Source organism: Nerophis ophidion, linkage group LG06 (genome assembly GCF_033978795.1).
Source record: "Nerophis ophidion isolate RoL-2023_Sa linkage group LG06, RoL_Noph_v1.0, whole genome shotgun sequence".
NCBI classification, from domain to species: Eukaryota; Metazoa; Chordata; class Actinopteri; order Syngnathiformes; family Syngnathidae; genus Nerophis; species Nerophis ophidion.
Genome location: NC_084616.1, coordinates 8,295,998 through 8,312,185, shown reverse-complemented (window position 1 = coordinate 8,312,185; position 16,188 = coordinate 8,295,998). Strand labels below are relative to the sequence as shown.

At 39.0% G+C, this 16,188-nt stretch overlaps 1 protein-coding gene across 1 annotated transcript in view; it reads left to right on the top strand.

The window, feature by feature from the left end:
• The window catches only part of LOC133554160 (XK-related protein 7-like), a 62,161-nt gene that overhangs the window by 42,730 nt on the left and 3,243 nt on the right, over window positions 1-16,188 (top strand). Inside the window, exon 2 of the mRNA XM_061902595.1 lies at window positions 14,557-14,756. Coding sequence (XP_061758579.1) covers window positions 14,557-14,756 — 200 coding nt within the window. The remainder of the gene's footprint in view (window positions 1-14,556; window positions 14,757-16,188) is intronic.

Genomic DNA, 16,188 nt, shown 5'->3' with positions numbered 1-16,188 from the left:
CAGTGGTTTTCCGAAGTGTTCCTGAGCACATGTGGTGATATCCTTTACACACTGATGTGGCTTTTAGATGCAGTACTGCCTGAGGGATCCAAGGTGCGTAATATAATGGCTTACTTGCAGCGATTTCTCCAGATTCTCTGAACCTTTTGATGATATTACGGAGCGTAGATGGTGAAATCCCTAAATTCCTTGTTGAGAAATGTTGTTCTTCAACATTTTGCTCAGGCATTTGTTGACAAAGTGGTGACCCTCGCCCCGTCCTTGTTTGTGAATGGCTGAGCATTTCATGAAAGCTGAGCTGGGGCCCAGCGAAGCGTTTCTGGGTGTTGTTGATAAATGGCTTTGGCTTTGCACAGTAGAGTTTCAACTTGCACTTACAGACGTAGCGACCGACTGCAGTCACTCACAGTGGTTTTCGGAAGTGTTCCTGAGCCCATGTGGTGATATCCTTTACACACTGATGTGGCTTTTCGATGCAGTACTGCCTGAGGGGATCCAAGGTGCGTAATATCATGGCTTACGTGCAGCGATTTCTCCGGATTCTCTGAACCTTTTGATGATATTACGGAGCGTAGATGGTTAAATCCCTAAATTCCTTGTTGAGAAATGTTGTTCTTCAACAATTTACTCAGGCATTTGTTGACAAAGTGGTGACCCTCGCCCCGTACTTGTTTTTGAATGGCTGAGCATTTCATGAAAGCTGAGCTGTGGCCCAGCGAAGCCTTTCTGGGTGTTGTTGATAAATGGCTTTGGCTTTGCACAGTAGAGTTTTAACTTGCACTTACAGACGTAGCGACCGACTGCAGTCACTCACAGTGGTTTTCTGAAGTCTTCTTGAGCCCATGTGGTGATATCCTTTACACACTGATGTGGCTTTTAAATGCAGTACTGCCTGAGGGATCCAAGGTGCGTAATATAATGGCTTACGTGCAGCGATTTCTCCAGATTCTCTGAACCTTTTGATGATATTACGGAGCGTAGATGGTGAAATCCCTAAATTACTTGTTGAGAAATGTTGTTCTTCAACAATTTGCTCGTTTGTGAACGAGTGAGCATTTCATGGAAGCTTCTTTTATAGCCAATCATGGCACCCACCTGTTCCAAATCAGCCCGTTCACCTGTGGGATGTTCCAAATAAGCGTTTGATGAGCATCCCTCGACTTCCTCACTCTTTTTTGCCACTTGTGCCAGCTTTTTCGAAACGTGTTGCACTCATCAAATTCAAAATGAGTTAATACTTGCAAAAAAACAACAAGGTTTTCCGGTTTGAACGTTAAATATCTTGTCTTTGCAGTCTATCCAGTTGAATATAAGTTGAAAAGGATTTGTTGTAGTCTCTTTTTATTTAGCATTTACGCAACCCGACAACTTCACTGCTTTTTTTGGGGGGTTTTGTAATTCATGAACTCAGCCCTCACGGACGACACAGAGGGATGGGCGGCCGTTGAAGAAGAAGAAAGCAATCCATCATGAGTCCGTCTCTCAGAAAGTCAACTTTCCCCCTGCGTTGACCTTAAAAAGCCTTGAAAAAAAGGAGTTCTTTTCTGCACCCGCCTGCTCCGTCCTCGCCGCTCTTTCCCGCCTTTGCATCATTCTGGTAGTGTCAGCGTTCCTCCTCCTCCTCCTCCTCCTCCTCCTCCGGTCCAATGTCGTCATCCAGGTGCAAGATGGCGTCTCCATCGCCGTCCAGTCGGCCTGAGACGCGCGTCTCAACCAGTGTCCCCGAGCCCAAGTGGTGATATCCACTGGCGAAGGACGGGTAACGGGGAATGGCCGAGAGACCAAAAGATTCCACTTCCGTGGTTTCTATTCTTCCGTGAGAGTCGGCGCCAGCGTGGTCGTCCGTGCCGAAGAGTCACAGCGGGGGGGTCGGCGCTAAAAAGTACACAATGAGACTTTCACCCACGGCGGGAGGAGGGCCGCTTCTAATTTAAGAGGTGGTGTGAGCGTGGAGGAGAAGAAGAAGAAGAAGAAGACCTGGACAAACGAGGGAAAAGAAAGATTGCTTACGCCAGGGGTGTCCAAAGTGCGGTCTGGGGGCCATTTGCGGCCCGCCACACATTTTGCAAAAATTGCAAAATCGATAGCGGTATAGCTCGGTTGGTAGAGTGGCCGTGCCAGCAACTTGAGGGTTGCAGGTTCGATTCCCGCGTCCGCCATCCTAGTCACTGCCGTCGTGTCCTTGGGCAAGACACTTTACCCACCTGCTCCCAGTGCCACCCACACTGGTTTAAATGTAACTTAGATATTGGGTTTCACCATGTAAAGCGCTTTGAGTCACTAGAGAAAAGCGCTATATAAAAAAAAAAATAATAATAATTAAAAAAAAAATATATATATATATATATGTATATATATATATATTGGGACGGCGTGGCGCAGTGGAAGAGTGGCCGTGCGCAACCCGAGGGTCCCTGGTTCAATTCCCACCTAGTACCAACCTCGTCACGTCCGTTGTGTCCTGAGCAAGACACTTCACCCTTGCTCCTGATGGGTGCTGGTTGGCGCCTTGCATGGCAGCTCCCTCCATCAGTGTGTGAATGTGTGTGTGAATGGGTAAATTTGGAAGTAGTGTCAAAGCGCTTTGAGTACCTTGAAGGTAGAAAAGCGCTATACAAGTACAACCCATTTATTTTATTTATATATATATATATATACATATATATATATATATGTATATATATGTATATATATACATATATATATATATGTATACATATATATATATATATATATATATATATATATATATATATATATATATATATATATATATATGTGAGTGTGAATGTTGTCTGTCTATCTGTGTTGGCCCTGCGATGAGGTGGCGACTTGTCCAAGGTGTACCCCGCCTTCCGCCCGATTGTAGCTGAGATAGGCGCCAGCGCCCCCCGCGACCCCGAAAGGGAATAAGCTGTAGAAAATGGATGGATGGATATATATATATATATATATATATATATATGTATATATATATTATTGCAAAAAAAAAATAAAAACATTTTAAAAAAGTGGAATGAGGTGAAATCTAATGAGAAAAAGTGGCAATGTTGACACAAAGCTGCCGTGCAGGCGGTTTTGTGGTTCCTTTTGTCTTTATTTTCTTCTTTTTTTCCATTGCTCAAAAAAAAAAGGACAAGAAAATCTATGTTATAATGAATTATTACTTAAAAATTATCCCTTTAAAATGTTTTATGTGGAAAAAATATCGCATATGTTGTGTGGTTGCCGGATAAAAACATCAAAGTTTTGAGAAAAGAGCATAAAACAAACAAAATAATAGTTCAAAGTTAATATCGACAGATATATCGGAGGTTGATCTTGAAATTTAAGTGTTAAAAGTAAAAAATAATAATAATAAAAATGTATCACTTTAAGAGTAGGGAACCTTTCGGATCTCAAATATATTTAGTATGATTTTATTTCACTTTTCACTGTGATTACTCCAAAATATTAAATAATTAAAATCAAAGGTGTCCTGCATTATTGATCTTTGAGGGCTTTAATTGCTAAATAAAGTTACTCTCCTGAATGAATCAATAAAGTACTATCTATCCATCTAAATACTGCATATTTCAGTTTTACCATAAAAAACAAAGTTGTCTTTGACAGAAAAGGCATTAAACCTTATTTGTTTTACTTTATATCAACCTCAAGTTGATATAGATATTTACTGCGAGCATTAAATAAATAAAAATAATAATAATTTGACTTATTTTCAACATTTTAGTGACTGAGACCCTCTATGCTCCCCAGGAGTCCTAAGGATTAACAAAAAAAATCCATATATTTTGTTATGGTTTGAAAATGTAAAATATCAAAATGTTTCCGTGTGCGGCCCTCTGTGGAAAAAGTTTGGACACCCCTGGCGCGTGACGGGAGCGAGCAGCTGCCGCGCCTTTCACCGCTTTATGGCGAGTTTGAATGACGCTAATGAGGAATAAAGAAGCAGGAAGAGGTGACATTAACGTCCCATGAAGAAGAAACAAATATGCCCGAGTCCCATGAAGGAACGTATTTGGAGATTTTTCTGGGGACAAACTGAAAAATGAAATCAAATGTAGAGAACGCTCATAATGGATTATTAGGACTGTCACAGCAGTCAAGTACTTCATCACATTGGTTTATAGTTGGATCAAAATTATTCACAATTAATCGCAGATGGATATTATTTTGCATCATTAATAATCAAAGTTTTATTTACCAAGCATCACCTCAGTAATGACAACATTAAATACAGTAGTGTAGTATACCTAAGTATTCATTAAGTCCCACCTCAGTAATGACAACATTAAATACAGTAGTGTAGTATACCTAAGTATTCATTAAGTCCCACCTCAGTAATGACAACATTAAATACAGTAGTGTAGTAGACCTAAGTATTCATTAAGTACCACCATAATGACAACATTAACATACAGTAGTGTAGTAGACCAAAGTATTCATTAAGTACCACCATAATGACAACATTAAATACAGTAGTGTAGTAGACCTAAGTATTCATTAGGTACCACCATAATGACAACATTAAATACAGTAGTGTAGTAGACCTAAGTATTCATTAAGTACCACCATAATGACAACATTAAATACAGTAGTGTAGTAGACCTAAGTATTCATTAGGTACCACCATAATGACAACATTAAATGCAGTAGTGTAGTAGACCTAAGTATTCATTAAGTACCACCATAATGACAACATTACAATGCAGTAGTGTAGTAGACCTAAGTATTGTTTAAGTACCACCATGATGACAACATTAAATAAGTAGTGTAGTAGACCTAAGTATTCATTAAGTACCACCATAATGACAACATTAAATACAGTAGTGTAGTAAACCTAAGTATTCATTAAGTACCACCATAATGACAACATTAACATACAGTAGTGTAGTAGACCAAAGTATTCATTAAGTACCAACATGACAACATTAAATACAGTAGTGAAGTAGACCTAAGTATTCATTAAGTACCACCATGATGACAATATTAAATACAGTAGTGTAGTAGACCTAAGTATTCATTAAGTACCACCATAATGACAACATTAAATACAGTAGTGTAGTAGACCTAAGTATTCATTAAGTACCACCATGATGACAACATTAAATACAGTAGTGTAGTAGACCTAAATATTCATTAAGTACCACCATAATGACAACATTAACATACAGTAGTGTAGTAGACCAAAGTATTCATTAAGTACCACCATAATGACAACATTAAATACAGTAGTATACTAGACCTAAGTATTCATTAAGTATCACCATAATGACAACATTAAATACAGTAGTGTAGTAGACCTAAGTATTCATTAAGTACCACCATAATGACAACATTAAATACAGTAGTGTAGTAGTCCTAAGTATTCATTAAGTACCACCATGATGACAACATTAAATACAGTAGTGTAGTAGACCTAAGTATTCATTAAGTACCACCATAATGACAACATTAACATACAGTAGTGTAGTAGACCAAAGTATTCATTAAGTACCACCATAATGACAACATTAAATACAGTAGTGTAGTAGACCTAAGTATTCATTAAGTACATCCATAATGACAACATTAAATACAGTAGTGTAGTAGACCTAAGTATTCATTAAGTACCACCATAATGACAACATTAAATACAGTAGTGTAGTAGAGCTAAGTATTCATTAAGTACCACCATAATGACAACATTAAATACAGTAGTGTAGTAGACCTAAGTATTCATTAAGTACCACCATGATGACTATATTAAATACAGTAGTGTAGTAGACCTAAGTATTCATTTAGCACCACCATAATGACAACATTAAATACAGTAGTGTAGTAGACCTAAGTATTCATTAAGTACCACCATGATGACAATATTAAATACAGTAGTGTAGTAGACCTAAGTATTCATTAAGTACCACCGTAATGACAACATTAACATACAGTAGTGTAGTAGAGCTAAGTATTCATTAAGTACCACCATCATGACAACATTAAATACAGTAGTGTAGTAGACCTAAGTATTCATTAAGTACCACCATGATGACAATATTAAATACAGTAGTGTAGTAGACCTAAGTATTCATTAAGTACCACCATAATGACAACATTAAATACAGTAGTGTAGTAGACCTAAGTATTCATTAAGTACCACCATAATGACAACATTACAATGCAGTAGTGTAGTAGACCTAAGTATTCTTTAAGTACCACCATGATGACAACATTAAATAAGTAGTGTAGTAGACCTAAGTATTCATTAAGTACCACCATAATGACAACATTAAATACAGTAGTGTAGTAAACCTAAGTATTCATTAAGTACCACCATAATGACAACATTAACATACAGTAGTGTAGTAGACCAAAGTATTCATTAAGTACCAACATGACAACATTAAATACAGTAGTGAAGTAGACCTAAGTATTCATTAAGTACCACCATGATGACAATATTAAATACAGTAGTGTAGTAGACCTAAGTATTCATTAAGTACCACCATAATGACAACATTAAATACAGTAGTGTAGTAGACCTAAGTATTCATTAAGTACCACCATGATGACAACATTAAATACAGTAGTGTAGTAGACCTAAATATTCATTAAGTACCACCATAATGACAACATTAACATACAGTAGTGTAGTAGACCAAAGTATTCATTAAGTACCACCATAATGACAACATTAAATACAGTAGTATACTAGACCTAAGTATTCATTAAGTATCACCATAATGACAACATTAAATACAGTAGTGTAGTAGACCTAAGTATTCATTAAGTACCACCATAATGACAACATTAAATACAGTAGTGTAGTAGACCTAAGTATTCATTAAGTACCACCATAATGACAACATTAAATACAGTAGTATACTAGACCTAAGTATTCATTAAGTATCACCATAATGACAACATTAAATACAGTAGTGTAGTAGACCTAAGTATTCATTAAGTACCACCATAATGACAACATTAAATACAGTAGTGTAGTAGACCTAAGTATTCATTAAGTACCACCATGATGACAACATTAAATACAGTAGTGTAGTAGACCTAAGTATTCATTAAGTACCACCATAATGACAACATTAACATACAGTAGTGTAGTAGACCAAAGTATTCATTAAGTACCACCATAATGACAACATTAAATACAGTAGTGTAGTAGACCTAAGTATTCATTAAGTACATCCATAATGACAACATTAAATACAGTAGTGTAGTAGACCTAAGTATTCATTAAGTACCACCATAATGACAACATTAAATACAGTAGTGTAGTAGAGCTAAGTATTCATTAAGTACCACCATAATGACAACATTAAATACAGTAGTGTAGTAGACCTAAGTATTCATTAAGTACCACCATGATGACTATATTAAATACAGTAGTGTAGTAGACCTAAGTATTCATTTAGCACCACCATAATGACAACATTAAATACAGTAGTGTAGTAGACCTAAGTATTCATTAAGTACCACCATGATGACAATATTAAATACAGTAGTGTAGTAGACCTAAGTATTCATTAAGTACCACCGTAATGACAACATTAACATACAGTAGTGTAGTAGAGCTAAGTATTCATTAAGTACCACCATCATGACAACATTAAATACAGTAGTGTAGTAGACCTAAGTATTCATTAAGTACCACCATGATGACAATATTAAATACAGTAGTGTAGTAGACCTAAGTATTCATTAAGTACCACCATAATGACAACATTAAATACAGTAGTGTAGTAGACCTAAGTATTCATTAAGTACCACCATAATGACAACATTACAATGCAGTAGTGTAGTAGACCTAAGTATTCTTTAAGTACCACCATGATGACAACATTAAATAAGTAGTGTAGTAGACCTAAGTATTCATTAAGTACCACCATAATGACAACATTAAATACAGTAGTGTAGTAAACCTAAGTATTCATTAAGTACCACCATAATGACAACATTAACATACAGTAGTGTAGTAGACCAAAGTATTCATTAAGTACCAACATGACAACATTAAATACAGTAGTGAAGTAGACCTAAGTATTCATTAAGTACCACCATGATGACAATATTAAATACAGTAGTGTAGTAGACCTAAGTATTCATTAAGTACCACCATAATGACAACATTAAATACAGTAGTGTAGTAGACCTAAGTATTCATTAAGTACCACCATGATGACAACATTAAATACAGTAGTGTAGTAGACCTAAATATTCATTAAGTACCACCATAATGACAACATTAACATACAGTAGTGTAGTAGACCAAAGTATTCATTAAGTACCACCATAATGACAACATTAAATACAGTAGTATACTAGACCTAAGTATTCATTAAGTATCACCATAATGACAACATTAAATACAGTAGTGTAGTAGACCTAAGTATTCATTAAGTACCACCATAATGACAACATTAAATACAGTAGTGTAGTAGACCTAAGTATTCATTAAGTACCACCATGATGACAACATTAAATACAGTAGTGTAGTAGACCTAAGTATTCATTAAGTACCACCATAATGACAACATTAACATACAGTAGTGTAGTAGACCAAAGTATTCATTAAGTACCACCATAATGACAACATTAAATACAGTAGTGTAGTAGACCTAAGTATTCATTAAGTACATCCATAATGACAACATTAAATCCAGTAGTGTAGTAGACCTAAGTATTCATTAAGTACCACCATAATGACAACATTATATACAGTAGTGTAGTAGAGCTAAGTATTCATTAAGTACCACCATAATGACAACATTAAATACAGTAGTGTAGTAGACCTAAGTATTCATTAAGTACCACCATGATGACTATATTAAATACAGTAGTGTAGTAGACCTAAGTATTCATTTAGCACCACCATAATGACAACATTAAATACAGTAGTGTAGTAGACCTAAGTATTCATTAAGTACCACCATGATGACAATATTAAATACAGTAGTGTAGTAGACCTAAGTATTCATTAAGTACCACCGTAATGACAACATTAACATACAGTAGTGTAGTAGAGCTAAGTATTCATTAAGTACCACCATCATGACAACATTAAATACAGTAGTGTAGTAGACCTAAGTATTCATTAAGTACCACCATGATGACAATATTAAATACAGTAGTGTAGTAGACCTAAGTATTCATTAAGTACCACCATAATGACAACATTAAATACAGTAGTGTAGTAGACCTAAGTATTCATTAAGTACCACCATAATGACAACATTAAATACAGTAGTGTAGTAGACCTAAGTATTCATTAAGTACCACCATGATGACAACATTAAATACAGTAGTGTAGTAGACCTAAGTATTCATTAAGTACCACCATAATGACAACATTAACATACAGTAGTGTAGTAGACCAAAGTATTCATTAAGTACCACCATAATGACAACATTAAATACAGTAGTGTAGTAGACCTAAGTATTCATTAAGTACCACCATAATGACAACATTAAATACAGTAGTGTAGTAGAGCTAAGTATTCATTAAGTACCACCATAATGACAACATTAAATACAGTAGTGTAGTAGACCTAAGTATTCATTAAGTACCACCATGATGACAATATTAAATACAGTAGTGTAGTAGACCTAAGTATTCATTTAGTACCACCATAATGACAACATTTAATACAGTAGTGTAGTAGACCTAAGTATTCATTAAGTACCACCATAATGACAACATTAAATACAGTAGTGTAGTAGACCTAAGTATTCATTAAGTCCCACCATAATGACAACATTAAATACAGTAGTGTAGTAGACCTAAATATTCATTAAGTACCACCATAATGACAACATTAACATACAGTAGTTTAGTACACCTAAGTATTCACTAAGTACCACCATAATGACAACATTTAATGCAGTAGTGTAGTAGACCTAAGTATTCATTAAGTACCACCATAATGACAACATTAACTACAGTAGTGTCGTAGACTTAAGTATTCATTAAGTACCACCATAATGACAACATTAAATACAGTAGTATACTAGACCTAAGTATTCATTAAGTACCACCATAATGACAACAGTAAATACAGTAGTGTAGTAGACCCAAGTATTCATTAAGTACCACCATAATGACAACATTAAATACAGTAGTGTAGTAGACCTAAATATTCATTAAGTACCACCATAACGACAACATTAAATACAGTAGTGTAGTAGACCTAAGTATTCATTAAGTACCACCATAATGACAACATTAAATACAGTAGTGTCATAGACTTAAGTATTCATTAAGTACCACCATAATGACAACATTAACTACAGTAGTGTAGTAGACCTAAGTATTCATTAAGTCCCACCATAATGACAACATTAAATACAGTAGTGTAGTAGACCTAGGTATTCATTAAGTCCCACCATAATGACAACATTAAATACAGTAGTGTAGTAGACCTAAGTATTCATTAAGTACCACCATAATGACAACATTAAATACAGTAGTGTCGTAGACCTAAGTATTCATTAAGTACCACCATAATGACAACATTAAATACAGTAGTGTAGTAGACCTAAGTATTCATTAAGTACCACCATAATGACAACATTAAATACAGTAGTGTAGTAGACCTAAGTATTCATTAAGTACCACCATAATGACAACATTAACCTTCCTGTAGTGTAGTAGACCTAAGTATTCATTAAGTACCACCATAATGACAACATTAAATACAGTAGTGTAGTAGGCCTAAGTATTCATCTGTCATGTCTTGTTTAGTTATGTTCTGCTTTGTTTAAGACTCCATTGATTCCTGTTTTTGCACTTCCTTGTTTGCCTTGTTTCCATGGCAACCATTAGTTTCACCTGATCCACGTTTGGACTTACACACCTGTCACTGATTATTTATAAAGCCTGTCTTTTTCTGTTGGTCGTTGTGAGGACATTCGGTCATAACGTGGACTATGGGGTGTTAGCTTTCCCGAGATCCAAGAATAGAAGTGGACATGACGAGAAGGTAGGGACATGATTTGATTTTACTATTGAAAAAAAACGGAACTAGGGGTGCAAACAAAAGGCGCGCACGAGGCGGAGAACAAACTTGGCTTTGAAAACAACAAACTAGCACTTGGGCCAAAACTATGGACATGAAAACGAAAACACTCTGTGACATGAAAATAGATCAAACTCACACTCGGCATGGAACTATGGTTAGCAGAAGTCCAAGTCACTACGACCAACAGAAAAAGACAGGCTTTAAATAATCAGTGACAGGTGTGTGAGTCCAAACGTGGAACAGGTGAAATGGGTAACCATTATTAACCATTAGTTAATATATACTACATTATATTCTGATACAATACCCATACTACATTATACATACTATATTATATTCTGATATCATATTACATTATATATACTATATTATATTCTGATATCATAGCCATATTACAGCCTTCAGTATGCATGTGAAAGTGCCGCCTAAGGAGGGCTGAGTTTGTTCTCTTTCCACTGATTGGCCTGAGGGAAGCCTGCATCACCAGCAAGGGGAGGACATGTTTGTTTAGCAAGAACACACACACACACACACACACACACACACACACCACTTTCTTCCCTGGATTTCAAACACGGCTAGAAATAGCACACAGACGTGCTTAATGGATGTGAAAAGAAGGTATCTTGTTGTTCTTGTGTGGTCCCTACAAAGTAGTACCTCATTGGAAGACACACACACACACACACACACACACACACACACACACCCACACACACACACACACACACACTATAAATATCCACTTGCCACTCAAAGTGAATCAGTTGTCTATCCCCAAGCTGCTGTCCCACATAACCAGTCAAGTGAGTTGTGTGTGTGTGCATGTGTGTGTGTGTGTGTGTGTGTGTGTGTGTGTGTGTGTGTGTGTGTGTGTGTGTGTGTGTGTGTGTGTGTGTGTGTGCGTGTGTGTGCGTCTTGTCCAATATACAGTAGCTTTTTCCGACACATCGCTACCATGGTTACAGGGCGACATAAAGAATAGTCATCATATTACCATATTTTGGTACCGGTACCAACATATGGTAATGTGGTGCATAAAGTACACACACCAAGCAGTGAAGCACGGAGCGCTCCTGACATGCGGTGAAATTCCCAATAGTGCCGTACAACCTTGGTCAGCGTCGGCGGGTTTCTAACCCAAACACGAGGAAGAGAAGCGACAGTTGGAAAGCGAGACGCACAAATAGATCAATAAAGGGATACGGCGGTGAGAGGTAAATGCGGTTGTGTAACGATGGTAGGGTCTGGTATGGTCTTTATTGCCGTTGCACATGTAGAAGGAAACTTTGCTTACAGCACAAACCCGTTCGAAATGTGACTAACAGTTAGTGTGCAGGGTCACAGAACGGGAACGCCGATGGGTCGCCACAAGGCGCCCCGTAAAAGGTGGGGAAAAAGGTAGACGCTTGAGGAGGGTGAGTACAAAAATACACTAAAGGGGCCCAGTCTGGAGTGGGAAAAACCTCCATAGCAAAGCCCACATACATATTACAACATACAACTGTAGACTTGCAACATAGGGGAGGGAGTAGGGGGGCTACGGTGGCAAGCTGCAGCTCTTCAAGCAACTGCCCAGGCGTCCGTCACCCCTAAGGGATTTGTGTCGAGAGCGTGGGATGGAGGGGTTGGGTCTGTGTCAGAATAATTGTATGTAAGTTATCGCACAACTTGTTTTCCCATGAGTTCAGGCTGCCCCGCGAGAAGACAAAAGCTGTATTTGATCTTATCGAGCAAAAAGGCCTTACGCGTGTGCGATGGGATGCGACGGGGAGGTGTCGGTTTCTTTGATCTACTGGACAGCCACAGGAAGACCTTGTCATGACCCGACATCTACAAAGCAGAGAGGGAGCAGACCTGACACCGCTCCAGGCACCGTTTCTTTGAACTGTTTGTGACCGAGTGCGGCCGCCCCCCCCACCCTTAGAAACAGCTGCAACCATGTAATCAGGAAACACCCAAATAAATGAGGAAGGGTGGAGCTCCCTCCTCAGAGCGGCGGGTCGACATTGTACGAGGGTACAAGTGCACGCGTTTTCCTCATGAGCTAGATTGAATCCTGTCTCTGTTTGATTCCTTGCATCTTGTCTTTGTTTAATAGATAGTTTGGTGTTTGAACCTGACAGTGTGTGTGTGTGGCGTATATTTTTGTGGGTGCATGTGTGTGTGTAAGCCTGTTACGTGTCTCGGTTCCGCGGCCTCTGTGTTCTTGCAGCCGCCAGTCAGTCCAAAGTAAACAACAACAGGGTGTGTGTCCATTAGAGACAAAAAGGGAGTTTGTTGTGTCTTCACTACACTGTCCTTCAGGAGAGTCTCGAAGCCAGGGAAACAATCCAAGTTCGAATGTTTTGTATGCGAGTGGAAATAATATTTGTTTTTCACTCTAAATTGTCTATTACTGGCCCTCAAATTCATCCTGCAGGGTAGACAGTATGATATTACCTAGTGTCCACAGTTCTTCCCACATCCTCCAGATTTAGGGTACTTTGAAGACTACCCACAACTTCCAATTTGTCGACAAACCAGAGCAGCGCTTACTCCAATCAGCAGATGTCCTGTTGTCATAATTCCGAATAGGTGGAAATGTTCACGCCCTCGACTGCAAGGGTCGCCAGGCACTCCTTCTTCTCCCAAGAGTCCGTGGTGTGTCCAACAACAACCGCTCCGTCAAGACAAGCAGGTTCTCCCAAACCCAAGATCTTGTCAATTTTGTTGAGGCCAATTGGTCACAATGTTTAGATTTGGAGAGCAGTGCAAAAGGAGGCAACAAGAAAGTTAAGACAAGACAAAGAATCAAGCAGGAGAGATCAGGGAAAGGAAAGGGGAGCGTCCGCCCTGGATGAGTGCCAGCGAGAAAGGGCATCACTCTTTGACTCTTGGACTGTATGCTTCCACCTTTGGGGGAATATTATCTTCTTGTCCATCCACCCATCCACCTTCTTCCGCTTATCCTAAGCAGGGAAACCCAGACTTCCCTTTCCCCAGCCACTTCGTCTAGCTCTTCCCGGGGGATCCCGAGGCGTTCCCAGGCCAGCCGGGAGACATAGTCTTCCCAACGTGTCCTGGGTCTCCCCCGTGGCCTCCTACCGATTGGACGTGCCCTAAACACCTCCCTAGGGAGGCGTTCGGGTGGCATCCTGACCAGATGCCCGAACCACCTCATCTGGCTCCTCTTGATGTGGAGGAGCAGCGGCTTTACTTTGAGCTCCTCCCGGATGGCAGAGCTTCTCACCCTATCTCTAAGGGAGAGACCCAAACTCATTTCGGCCGCTTATACCCGTGATCTTATCCTTTCGGTCATGACCCAAAGCTCATGACCATAGGTGAGGGTGGGAACGTAGATCGACCGGTAAATTGAGAGCTTTGCCTTCCGGCTCAGCTCCTTCTTCTCCTTCTTCTTGTTTGTGCCATTTGTATTCAATTCACTTTAATGTGTCAAGCTCCGCCCCTTTTGCTTCCCGATCACTTGGTGACAAATGCTTGCTAAAAATCGGTACGGTTGAGTCATTTTAGTGTCCTTCACAACTCCTCCGTCTCCCTTCAGGTACATCCACGCCCTTTATTTGGGCGCCCAGAGTCGTTGGCACGGCGACGACTCCCGCCACCGATTCCACTGGCGGCTGATGTTTGAGAGCGCCGACATCACCATGCTCCGCCTACTGGAAGCTTTCCTCAAGTCGGCGCCACAGCTGGTCCTCCAGCTCAGCATCATGATCCACGGGAACGCCGTACTGCCGCTGCAAGGTGAGACACTCGCGGGTAGCTGAGTTAAACGTTCATGGTCCACATGTCGTTAGAAAGATACTGGTTGTGGATTCCTAAATTTGACGTTGGAAGAAGTAGGATTTCTTATTCACGGAAAATAATAAGAATGGTGCATAAAAATGGTTCATAGGAAATATAACCTTCCTCACCCCAAACAAAACCCTCACCTCAACCACTAACCATTCTGTACTTCTAAAGTCACTTCTCCCGTAGCACCTTAACCTACCCCAAATCCTGACCGAAACCTGGGGGGAGCCTGAGACCTCTGACTTTCTTGGATATAAGCAGTTTTCTCTGGTGAGAAAGCGTCCCTGAACTTAACAAGGTGATCAAAACGGTCAACCAAAGAACGAGATTCCTCTACAGAATCTCCTCTCTGGTCAACAAAAACACCTTGAGGATTCTAGCGGGAACTCTCATTCAACCCTTCTTCGATTACGCTTGCACCTCCTGGTACCCCAGCACCTCCAAAACCCTCAAATCTAGACTCCAAACATCCCAGAATAAGCTAATCCGGTTACTTTTAGACCTCCACCCCAGATCACACCTCAATCCAACCCACTTCTCCAAAGTGGGCTGGCTCAGGGTGGAGGACAGAGTAAAACAACTTGCACTGAGCCTAGTCTATAAAATCCGCTACACCTCCTTGATCCCCAAGTACATGTCAAACTACTTCCTTAACGTAAATGACCGCCATAACCACAACACCAGGGGGAGCTCCACAAACCACGTTAAACACAGATTTCGATCTAACAAAGGTCTGAACTCATTCTCCTTCTATGCCACATCAATGTGGAATGCACTCCCAACAGGTATAAAAGTAAGTGCATCTCTATATTCCTTCAAAACCGCTCTAAAACAACACCTCCAGGCAACTTCAACACTTTACTAACACCCTCCTCCATTCACATCCCATCTCCCCGGATTATAAACAACTCAAATGTACTTCTAATGTATATACTTGTTCACTATGTTCTCTGCTGGCTGTACATATCCTACTAAGTCACACCTACACTGTTTCAATGTCCACATTTCTCTGTTGATGCAATTGTTGATGACTGAAGTTCTGATATCAACCAAAGCTCCCCACCCACCCCCTGGATTGTAAATAATGTAAATAATTCAATGTATATGCTATGATGATTAACTTGTGTGATGACTGTATTAGGCTTATAGTATATATTTTTACCATGAATTGATTAACGTGGACCCCGACTTAAACAAGTTAAAAAACTTATTTGGGTGTTACCATTTAGTGGTCAATTGTACGGAATATGTACTGTACTGTGCAATCTACTAATAAAAGTATCAATCAATCAATCAATCAATCAATCAACCCCTGAAAGTTCCAGCTTTCCTCCAAAATCATTATCTCACTCCCAAAAATTCCCAGTGCTCTGCCAAAAAGGAC